The sequence below is a fragment of the Amphibalanus amphitrite genome, unplaced genomic scaffold (genome assembly GCF_019059575.1).
Source record: "Amphibalanus amphitrite isolate SeventyFive unplaced genomic scaffold, NRLGWU_Aamphi_draft 000606F_arrow, whole genome shotgun sequence".
In the NCBI taxonomy this organism is placed as follows: domain Eukaryota; kingdom Metazoa; phylum Arthropoda; class Thecostraca; order Balanomorpha; family Balanidae; genus Amphibalanus; species Amphibalanus amphitrite.
In genome coordinates, this window is record NW_024882100.1 from 294751 (window position 1) to 307021 (window position 12271).

At 53.3% G+C, this 12271-nt stretch overlaps 1 protein-coding gene across 15 annotated transcripts in view; it reads right to left on the minus strand.

Moving 5' to 3' along the window:
- The window catches only part of LOC122394696 (muscle calcium channel subunit alpha-1-like), a 122938-nt gene that overhangs the window by 50512 nt on the left and 60155 nt on the right, over positions 1 to 12271 (minus strand). For all 15 annotated transcript variants that reach the window (XR_006258914.1, XM_043391740.1, XM_043391741.1 and 12 more), the window contains exons 2-3: positions 8565 to 8832; positions 2084 to 2189 (exon numbers count right to left, since the gene is read on the minus strand). Coding sequence is in view for 14 of the 15 variants with exons in the window: in XM_043391740.1 (XP_043247675.1) it covers positions 2084 to 2189; positions 8565 to 8832 (374 nt within the window). In the remaining variant the exon portion in view is untranslated. The remainder of the gene's footprint in view (positions 1 to 2083; positions 2190 to 8564; positions 8833 to 12271) is intronic.

Below are 12271 nucleotides of genomic sequence, written 5' to 3' on the forward strand. Positions count from 1 at the left end.
ATGTTACCGCTGTGTCATGTAGTCGACGTTCATTTCATATCCATCAGTCAGCAGCTTAGTTATTTATTTAGACGTTTTGCCATCCACGATACTTGCAACTCCGTTCCAAGCCACAAAGTCACAAAGGGTAAGGGTAAAACTATCACAAAGGGTAAAACTAGTCCCATAGCTACCACGACTGAAGGAAAAAACAGCATCAGAGATCCCCACGCCCACCTCCACCAGCAGCCGGCGCCGGTCGGGCGGCACATCCGGTGGGGCCGGCGCCCGGTTCACCCGGTGCCGGCCTGGGGCGTTTCACCAGCCGCCTGCAGCCATCAGCGGGGGCCCCGGTGCCGGGCAGCACTAACAGAGCTAGTCGGCGCGGACCGATAGAGCTGATGTGACGGCCGCCGGCCCGGCGCCGACGGCAGCCGCTCAGAGCCCAAAGTGAACCGACGCGTCGGCTGGGCGGACGGGCACACACCATCGTTTGGATGAGATGACTAAAGGTGCTAATGGAAACGGGAAATTCCGGAATTACTAGAGTGAAGATGACTAATGAGCGATGGAAGGATGGAAGATGAGTCAATGAGGGCAAGAAAACCAAAGGGTGGTAAGAAGAAGGGACCCAAGAGAAGAGGGAAATAATGAAACAGGAACAGAGCTGAGAAGATCCGGGTTTGTTGGTCGGGGTCGAAGGGTTCAGATGAGCCAACTCGAGGAGGGCTGAGGTAACATCAGCAGAGCAGAGCCGGGCAGACGTGCTTTAGTTGAGCGAAACAGCTCGGGACTGGTTACAGCCCAGCTGTAACCACGAGATGAGGCAAGGAGAAGCAAGACGGGAAGCTGAACGAGAAGCGAAACGAAACGAGATGAGACCAGCGGAGCTAAACCAACAGCAAAACCCTGACCATAGCCGAACAGGATTCAGCCAGGTTGACCCGAATTACGCCGAGCGAGGACGAGCGGTGCGCTGTCCAGTTGCACGGTAGACTCCCTGGCAGCAGTCCAATGGAGTTGCATCTGGCACGGAAGGCACACTGCCGACACCGACTGCCGGGGGAACGCCGAGGGAAATCCAGCGCCGTGTAAGCGCCCCCTCCGGACCGCGGCCCGCTCAATTGGAGCGACTCGGTCCGTACCCGGACGGCGAGAGAACGCTGCATACCTGAGCACTTCTGGGTACGGACGCCGGAGCCTTCCGAGCGTCAGGTCGTCTGTGATTTACAATGGCAGTGGCTGAGTGGAGCTGCTAAGATGGGAGAATTTCAAGCAGTGGGGACGCACTTAAATCGAAATCACAGCCAAGATAACCAGCTAGAAATTACGAATATCATTCACAAATGATTTGTTATGTACCTACATCACGCAGAGGTGCAGCTGCAGATGCATTACCATTTACCAGTCCGGATTACGCACACACATAATGGACCGTCAGATTCTGCCCCCGGTAATGGCAGGCGAACACAGACGGCCGTTCCGCCAGCCGCTTCTTTCAGCCCCGAGTTGCGCCACATCCGCGACCGCTGCGGCTAATCCGACCCGCACCTGGTGCTCGGGTCAATGGCCAAAGCCGACTGGCGAGGCACCCCTATTGAGCGAGGCTAGGAGTCGCTAGTCGGGTCACACCAAAGTCCGCATCTGAGGGGATGTGTTACTAATCACGTCATAATAAGTCTACGAGGTAATAACAGACGCAATGGACGGGGTTGGTGACGACTGCGGATGGTCACAAAGGACAAGGGAGCCCCGAAGCATAACCAAGAGCGCTGGCCTTTCAGAAACATTGAGCCCCAGAAGCTTGGCTAGATGAACCAGTAAGGCGTCGAAAAGGATTATGTCGGTGCAATACGCGACACGTGCAACCCTTTCCAAAGGACAAAAACTCGAAAAAAATCGAATTTAAAAGATTGAATGCCGTATTCGATTCGTCATCGGTACTATCAGCAACATTCATCTCATGCTTCATGATGCTGATTGGGTTTGGTGGCGTGCCCCACCTCTGAGGGTTATATGACGCCAAGTCGTCAACTTCACATCCATCACTACATTAAGTTCTTAACTAGCTCACCTACCAAGTCGTCTATCTGAGTTCACTCACCAAGATTGAGTTGGTGTTGTTGGAGTCGCCATTCGGGTACGGTGTGTACACGGCCAGTGCCGCGCAGTTGGCGAAAATTGTCAGCAGAATCAACGTCTCGAACGGCGTGCAAAAGGTGGTTAAGGAAACGCTCATACTGATGGCTAGACGATGGCATATGCTATGCAGGGGCGGTACATGGAATGTGATGTGATTAAATATACACAGAATCGAGCAAGTTAATGAGCCACACAAATGACCACAGCTCACGTATCAGTAGACAGCACAGCATAAAAACGACGCTCATCATTATCAGCAGCCCAGATTCCTGAATGGAAAATACCACAGAACCGGAAGCACATCACAGTTAGCAACGAACACCACAAATCATTATAATAACCACACCAAATAAAACTTATCTACCATGCACTTATGGCACACTTCTCTTAGCTACCACACAGCGGCTCTTGGCAGTGGACAGCCAGACACACATTACCATTTTCATTAGTTACAAGCTCCCTTATCACTATTCCCATTTTGTGCCAGTTCACACAATCTACGACCCAAAAAGAAACAACAAAAATGACTGCCTCCAATAACACCCTCCTAAATCTAATCGGCCGATTCCATGAGGGCAGAATCCAATTGTCACGATCCAGCCCAGACAGAACCACATCAGTCACAAGACACGGCTGATAAACGCGGCTCAAACAGGCCTGTAACGATCGCCTCCGTGGGCTCACGGCCGAGCAGCGCTGCAAGACTTGTTTAAACTTTTAAATTTCATCCGAGCGAGATGGTCGGAAAGGAGCACCATTGAGGCAGAGTGGGGGAGGCCGAATAGGTCGCGCCGAGACGGTATTGAGCGGACCCGGCAAGGGGCGGGCGGGGCGTGGGACGGGGCAAATAATCCAATTGAAGGCGTAGCAAATACGACCAAATGCATCTCAGATGTTTATCAGCGTCGACGTTTATAAATGTTTGTCGATTAACTTCCACGTGCTCCAAGAAAACATCCAACAACAACAAGAAAACTCCAACAATGCTCATTTATCAGCAACTGACCAGCGCTGTCTATGACTTTTGTTGCATCTATCTGCAGTGATCGAGAATATCTAGTGCCTAGGGCCGCCTCAATCCATTTCCCATTTGTTATTTAGTTCGAAAAAGGAAAACACTCGGCAACCCACTCTGCGTAGATCTGAGACAATTCAGTTCATGTATCTTCATCGTTGCAAGGCCATCTTGGCGTAATTAGCAATCCCAACCAAACAGTCCGCGAGTCTCCCTAAAGCCACTTCTTCGACCCCTCTCGCTCGTTCCCCCCTCCAGCTGCGCCCCGGGCACGCGGCGACCACCTGTTGCCCCACCCATTGTTTGGGTCCGCGGCGCTGGAATCCCACTCCGATGGGTGGACACCGTTCGCCTCTTACCATCCAACGCACGTGGAAAGAGCCGCTCCAATCGAACCCCCAACGAGCAACAGGGGCCCGTCCGCGCGGCGCTGTCTGCCGGAACAGCCTAACTCCCCGGCGGCCGGCTGTGCGCCGGTACAGTCTAACTCTCAGGCGCGCGGCGCAGTATCGCTCCCCTGGGCGTGCTCTCCGCTCGATTGAGACGGAGACCGGGCGCAGGTAGGCCCTCTACCTGTCCTCTGCCCACCCAGTAGAGCATCCATCTCGACTCCGAGAGACGTTTCGATCCCATTCAGATCGGCGCCCGGCTCGGCTACGCACTTACGCAGCAGCGGCGCCGGCGGCTCCAATTGATCGCCGAGACGGCGCCGCCGCGGAGGTCTGGACCGCGCCGGTGTGCCTGCTCGACACACACTAGCACGTCGAGCTGAGTACGCTGCGCACAGAGGCAAGGACGCAGAGCGGCCAGAGGTAGCGCCGTCGAGCCGCGGCCGGCGACGGCGGCACAAGGTGCGATCGATACCAGCCGGCGCCGCCGAGCGAGCGTCCGGCGCCCAACCTGTGACCTGCGCTCTGTCAGGACCTAATCCCGACCCGCGCGACGGTCGCGGCTGCCACTGGTCAGTGTCCGTCCAGAGGCGTGATTGCCCCTGACTGGCACGCCCCGGAGAAGCCCCCCAGCGGCAGCGCGGCCCGGTCAGGCGACCTGGCGACCCAAAGAGATGTGGGATATTACTGGCGCATCACTTTCTGATTCCGACGGTATTGAAATCGATAGTGGTTCTCTCCCAGTTGTTTATTTTTAGCTTGGACAATATGCCTTTCCCCAACGACCGTGTCCCAATGATTGAGGACAATCAGAGGACTGATCAGTAGCGATCACATTGCATTACGTTATATATTACGTCCCAAATGCGGCATAAAAAGGGACTTTTCAATAAATAAAATAGCCCGGGCACATCTTCAAAAGGGCTTCAGTATAAAGCGATCTTTAACGAAGATGGGTCACAACAAAAGGATATGGATAAAAGCCGGATAGATATAGCCTAACCCGTGGTAAGACATATGCCTGATTGTATTCACCTCACACAAAACAATCAGACAGTTCTATTTGTGGAACCGGTCATTTCTGATTTAGTGGCCACAACTCATGGATCACGCTGCGACCCGCCATTGCCGGATGAAAGCCGGACACAAATCACTGGCATTATTCCGGGAACAGCTGACACTTTGTGGCAGCCGTGGTCCAAAGCGATACCATCACGGCTAAATGGGTCGGCTGGATGAAGATACAGACATCCGGCTGGCACGTCTAGCCTACAAATAGTCATTGCGTCTGCCCCCTCAAGTTCGCAACCCCTAGCCGCATTGAAACCTCACCGCTGGCTTAATTATGTTTCTGCTGCGACATCCCAACGTTCAACTCTCGTCCCTACCTACATATATCCGTTACCACAGCCGCTCATGGGGAGCGTTCTCTTCCCACCTCCCTCATTCCCCTTTGGTAGGCAGCGCTGCTCAGCCCGGCACCCTCAGTCTGCGGTTAACCTGTATTTACGGGACGTAGCCCCACCGACAGCAGACAAAGGTAAACACGGACCAACTCCGCGAACAGCCAACAGGTCATCATCGCTGCCGACAGCTACCGCGCTAAGAGGGCCGCGGAAGGCGATAAAAATAACCACAGCGGTTTGTGGGGAACGTTCGTCAAATTGGCGTAGAAAAAGACGGGATAATCTTTGACTTAGAACCAGATGTTACATCCATTATCAATATAAAATCATTGATATCGGATATTAAATAAATTGATGGAAAGAGCCAATCTTCATGATTCAATTTCAATCGCTGTGAGCCTCGCCTTTACCTATTAAGAGTCTCGCCTTTACCTGTCACACACGCTCGATGGGAGCGGGACCTCCAGGCCTAGTGGCCTTATTACCCGATAACTGATAAGGTAAGGTAAGGTAAGGTAGACACTGCAAAGTAAGCCTGTCAAACTAAATGTAGCAATTGACTTAAGCAGCAACTTTCTTCCTTCACGCTCAGATGACCAAGGCAACCCCATGCTGCATTAGTAGCGCTACTATCGCTCGCTCGATTATTCCACTACAGTTCTTCATTACAGTTTGGGTGTCTGATTTACTGGAGTCATACAATCTCTAAACCACCAGCTTCTTTACCATTAACGCCATACGGCTGCTCTGTAGCAAACAGTGACGCTAATTGGCCACAACAGAGCTGTCCGAACCTTTTTCCGCTACCGGCAAAGACACCGACAGACATTGACAGCCTTTGTCGCGACGAGAGCCATTTTCAGAGGAGGTTCAGTCCCAGGGGAGGTGTCACCTCACCGCGTGTAACAAACACCACTGAAAATGCTAAAACAAAAACTAGCCCGAGAAATATCAGGTTTCCCATAAAACAGCATGTCAATCTTGTGTGCAGAAGTTACTTTGCAGTTTCTCTTTCACCCCAACGAAAGTCAGTCTACCAGCTCGAAACCAAACCCGATCCTGAGCGAGCGACCACTGTCAGGCAAACCACCACTGTCTCTCCCTCCCCTTCCCCACCACAGCCAGCCCCACCACAGCCCGTCCCGAGCCGCCGTCATGGCCAGCCGCACGCATACCAGCCCGGAGTGAGAGACCCAGACACCGACACCGACTCTGTTCGAGCCGGCGGCGGCACGCAGCGGCCAGCACCGGGCGCATACCGGTCATAGCGAGCTGCGCCCGCGGCTACCGCACCGGTGGGCGCCGGTGGGCGCCGTGCCGCGCCCCTGGCGCCCGGCCAGCCAGCCCAACGGCCCCCGCTGGCTCGGGGTTGGTCGGCCGACTCCGGACGATGCGGCTGGGCTGGGCTGGGAGCTTCTGAGGTAGGATGCAGGCTGGTGGTGGGAGGGAAGAGGCAGGAAGTGAGGAAAGCACGATGATGGGAACACTGGGAATTTTCAAGAATGCTGTATAAACAGCATAACTTTCCAACAAACTGACAACATGTAACCGCGAGCTGGCACAACGTTATAAAGCACTCATTTAAAGATAATAGACATGGGACCGCAAATCAAGCACCACAACCTTCTAAGCCGCGCGCGAAGAAACCCAAAACAGCTAATGGCCTCTCACACCGTCGCTCTTGAACCAGCGAAATTTCACACTGCCTTCACGGCCATCAAATCTAATAGAGCCTTATCGCTTCGATAACGGTTGGCGGCTCTCAGCGGCTGTCGCTGTTTCACATATGTGACACCAGGGACACCCGACTAATGGTAGGCACGTGGCGACGATTTCCGTATGCTGCTGCCAGCCACGCGCGCCGCACTTGCGTAATAGTCGCGAGTAATTTCTGATCTAGAATAGATCTATTGGTGCTGTGCTTCACGTCTGCTCCTTTGGCCAATGGTCGAAGTGGAGGAGAATGGGATGACAAAGGGCCTTGGTGCTACTAGGGCCTTGGTGCTACAAAGGGCCTCGTACATTCATGACTAGGGGAAATAGACTCGCGAGCAGTTTTGGCTTCTGGATCAACAGTGGGGCTGATAAAAGAAGTAAAATACGCAACGAAACAGTGAGTGTGGCCCGCCTTCCAATAGCAAGATAACAACCAGGTTTGATTTTTAAGATCAAGAGCCCGTGAACAAACTTCAGCAGCTACTGACACCGAAGTTGGTCATTCCCCGAATCCCAGTTAGTCGTTGGATCCGTAGCTTCGAGAGATAAATCTGCAAGCCAAAATCGGCGTCATCAGAATGAGTCAAAACTGCAAGCGCCGAATTCCAATCTCACATGTCAGCAGACGGCATGCATTCCCCGAACGCTACATCACACCTCTCTCCCGTCATCGTGCTAGACCTCAGCTGTGCTGCCTATCAGGTCCTTAGGCACGCCGAAAGGACCTCGTTCCACCCCGTAAAACCTCCAGTCTAGTGCGGTCTAGTTAGGCTAGTGTAACCTCCAGGCTAGTTTGACTAGCATATGCTTTAATTGGTATTTAATTCCTATGACTGTGATTGCGCTTGCAGCGCAATAAAATAAAAATTCGTATTGTGGCGCAGTAACGGATGTCCACTAAACCGCTACACATCGGTCACAATGTGCGCAAGCTATAACCAAAATTTTCTAGCTTGTGAATACTTGCAGGCTGGCTATCCAGGGGCGTTTGCCACTTGCTAGATAAAGTTACAGTTCATGAGAGAGGTGCCAGATGTGCCGGTGCGGGCTTCTCGAGAAAACGCAGCTGCGCCGCGACAGGGAAGAGCTTGGCATGTCTGCTCACAGAGACAAGTGAGACAAGCGCTGGCACGCAGACTTGGCAGAGATGAGAGGACGGGTCTGAGGTGGCACATACGCGGAACACGGAGATGAAATTTGCAAGAAACGGGGTTAAGTGTATATGAAACGGAGACGGCGTTCATGTTGGTTCCAGATGCCGAAGAAATGGCAAGGCGAAAGGATCACATAAGTGAAAGAAGAAGTAGTAGCACGTATAAGATGCCAGGAAGGTACCGAATATTAGGTTGAGAAACAACTAGGATATAATATTACAAAACACTGCACGCAATGATCCGACTGTCATAATACCAATCACCGGCAAAGCGGTCACGGTCAGCCCTCTGACCGTCAGGAAGTAGGAGCCCCAGCAGGAATCCCCACTACTGCCCGGTAGAGCTGCCGGTATTCGAGGGGACTGAGTACGGATACCCGGCAGTGCACGGGATGCACTATCGGAGAGCTGCGGGATTTCCTGGATGGCTGGGTTACGTAAGTGATTGCCGTTCCCTGGTCAGGTTTCAGTTATGTAAGTGGTTGATCGTTGTCGATCTGACCAAAATTATCATCTCGATCACTTTTTTTTGCTGGGCAAAGCTATGTTACGGTAGTAATTTGCTGGAATCTAGCGCTAGGTTGTGAATGCAATAGAATGAGTAATTGAGTAGCCTACTCCCAAACACAAACAGCACAACTGCTCCCTCCCACATACAAACACAACTCCTCCCTCTCCACACAAAGACAGCACATGTCACCTTCCAAGTGCACAGACCCTCCATCCTACAAGCATCCCCCAGTCAGCGCTGCGTAAAAGGATATTTCCACTCGACGATGCGTATGCACGCCTGCCGGAGCGGGTTCTTCAGTCCGAGACAGAAGAGGGCGCGCGGTGGCCGGTCCGGCTGCACCTTGATGGGCCGGCGCGGCGCGCGGCGCGCTGGCTCCCCCGGCTTCTCGCCGTTCTGCATGGTGGTGGCGGCGCCGAGTGCCGACGCCCAGGCAGAGCTCAGCGGCTTGTCGGCTGTGCCGCCGGCGCCGCCGCCGCCGGAGGGCGTCGCAGCGCCTGTCCCATGGCCGCCCGGTCCGGCTGAAACGGGGAGAGACGAGGCAGGTCAGATGAGGTCAGACGCTACTGGTCAGACGATGTCCGGTCAGACGAGGCAGGTCAAACGCGGAAATAGACAGAACGAGAGTAGGAACTCTGACACTTACAAATGGGACGGAGCGACGCTGGGAACGGGGCACGAGTGACAAAAGTGGATTGGATACCGGAAACGGGGTCGTCAAAAGTGGGTCTTACGCAGGGGAAGACGACTAACTCAGGCAGATGAGTCGGAAGGCATATGTAAACGGACCTATATAGAGACATGACGGAAATGCACACCGCAGGGGCTTATATAGGCACCGAACTAGATAGGCAATGACACGCAGTATGCATTGTCCCTATGTTGGAGTCGGTAACATTAAAAGAAGCGGCAGCGTAAGAGGAAAACAGCCTGTCCGTATGCAAAGATCAGGCAGAAGCGGCGACGTAAGGAGAAAATATATGCTAAAGATTCTCTCTAGGTCTTCGGCCATGCAAACTTGCATTGTATGACAAATGCCTACGCGATGGAACAATTAATAATGACCTTTTCATATCGATGTATGGAGCTGATCAGTGACGTGGCCATTTGTCAGAAATAGCGTTTTAGTGCAACTGGAATAGGCATGTGAAACATACCATAAATGGCATGCAGCGGGTAATATGTAGCAGAGAAGTGAATTGAGATGTGCCAAGTGAAAGAATACTATGTCTTTGACAAGGCCTGGAGCGGATACGGGGTGGGCGGTGGGGGGGGGGGGCGGTGGCGGCCGAGTATCACCAGAGGGCGGTCAGGTCATTAGAGGCATCATTAGAGTTCGGACCACACACAGTCCCCTGCACACAGCCGCAATAGCGCCACGGGCCAATAAGGCGAGGAAAGCACACACCACGGCAATGGCAGTCATACCAGGACAGACGGCACATACAGGATGGGCGGACATGGTTCAGCCCACGGCGCAGGCACGGTCCATACGAGACATGGATCGGATCGGCCAGCGCGGTACTGTCTCAGACATAACAGGCACAGCACATCGGGCAGTCATGATTCAGCCCATGGCATAGACCACAGTACACGACACATGGGACAGACATGTTTCGGCCCACATCGTCGCGGGCTCTTATCGATCGCTGCAACATCGCCAATGGAAATGAACGGCGTCACATTGAAGTTGGATGAGCTGGAACGGTCTCGGACCCTTCGGCCGTACCAACAAGTGCACGCGAAGCCAGTTGTTGATTGCAAGAAAGTGTGCATGAATGCGGTAATGTTTACCGTAATAAATCAAAATGGGTGTGTTGCACTGCTGTCGTACTTTCTCAGTTAGCGTTTTGCACGAGCAGAATGCAGCAATGAAGCATTTGCACTGCGGAATGCTTCACTTCACTTCACTGCGCTATGCAGACATTGCTTCTTACATATTGTTCCTCTAAACACCCTGTTGTGCCAGAACTTAGGCAATATGCACTTCCTGCATACATTCATACATCTCCTTGCGCCTGGGGTCATGCGTATCAAAGTGAAGTTTGGGTACCACCCGGATACGCTGTATGCAAAGTCAGAATCAATCAGCATGCGCAGGCGTACTTGAGAAGTGTGACGAAACTCCTCTAGTATCCACCACAAACATTGGCTTGCGCAACTTGGCGGATCAGATCAGAACACACTGCCCTCAAGCGCTTTCTTAAGGCAAGAGACCGACACTGAGAAGGAGCGTGCCTGACTATAGCGTACCACGTCTGGGCATGCGGTACCTTATGATCGAAGTCGATCGGTAGCACATTACCAGAACTTTCCCGAGTTGGTGGCCTGACGGATCGATGCCAGGACAAATGGGAATTATTCCAGTACAACGACGCGTCATAAATCAGCAAATGTGACCAGAATGAACACAAGAAAGGCCATTATGGGCTTCGGCGACACAGCACCTCGTGCCATAGGCCGTTGAGCTCAAATTCACTAATCTTTGATGAGCTTTTATCTTATCAGTTCGTCAAATGTAACAGTGACTGGATAGTGCTGCGAAAAAGGACTTCCATTTCACATCACCTGATCTCACTTAGCCCTGGTTCATCCGTCCATGACGAGCCCAGCCCTCCCTCCCCAGCAGCCCAGTCCGTCTCCCGGCTCGTCCCATAGCCGCGTGGTCGGATCGGTCAGCTCGGTCGGGCCACATATTGGCTGCAGCGCCGATGGCACCACTGTTTACCGACACAAGCCGGCGGGCGTGGCACCTATCTGTCCCTGGCCGACGGTACCATCGTCATTGCCCACCGCCATCGCTGGGAAACTGTCCCATCGCTGCCTACCGCCATCGTAGCTCGCTCTGTCGCCATCGGCCCTCGTTCCATCGTCACAGCTGCTCATCCCATCGCCATAGACGCTCATCCTATCGCCAGGCGCTCGTCCCATCGCCATCGGCACTCGTCCCATCGCTACCCTCCGTTCATTGCTTCTCGTACGTACAGTCCACAGCAGAAGTAATGTGGGGTTTCAGTCATGGGTATGTTCTACTTCTGAAGCTTAGGAACGATTAGCCAGACTACAATGAAACTTTGAATGTAGCTTATATGTATCGTCACCCTTGCAGCTGCAACTTTAGCTATTGACATCTTCTTTTCGATCACTCCGCATTAAACAATCGCCAGTCAAAGCCAACCGTTGAGATTGGTAAAACCCTACATTACTTTAGCGGTGGGCTGTACCTCGCACGCGTCGCGGTGCGGACTCTCAGCGTCGCCCGCGGCTCCAAGAATGATCGAGCAGCACACCAGCCGACAAGTCCCTGCCATATTCAGCCGGAGCTTGCGGCTCAGGAGACACCCCACGAGCCAGCTCGGCAAAAGGAGAATGTCGGACTGATTTGGAAGGGCAGCTGCACATAGTCGCACCGTGTTGCTACTATGCAGTAGGGGTTCGTCTCCCACCCAGCTGAGTTCGAGTCGCTCGTTCGTTCCGGAGTCGACACGGGAGAGCTGTGTTCAGCTGGTGAACATGGGACCGGGGAGAGGATGGGAGAGGTCTGGACAGAAGACGGGAGAGGTGGGGATAATGACGCAAAACTTCAGAACACAGGACGATGGTAATTTGTAATTTGAGGGCGTCCGGAAGAAACAGGACGGATTAGGGATATCAAAGACAAATGAACGGCAGGCGGCGCGGGACGTCGGAGCAGACCTCTATGTACTAGATGTCTGTTCACACGGAGCACGCATCTACCAGTGAGGTCTGTTCACAACAAACAGTCCAGCGGCCAGCGGCCAGCGGCCAATGTCGGTATCGGCGATCGCTGACTGGGACGGGCCCACCTCAATGGCACCGATAACACCGAACGATGAATAGGCACAAATTATTTCCGGGAGCACGCACATTATGCGTGATACCGTGCGCCAGTGAGTGGTGGAGGTTCAGGTGACAAGCTGTGTTGTGTAGGTACTTGAC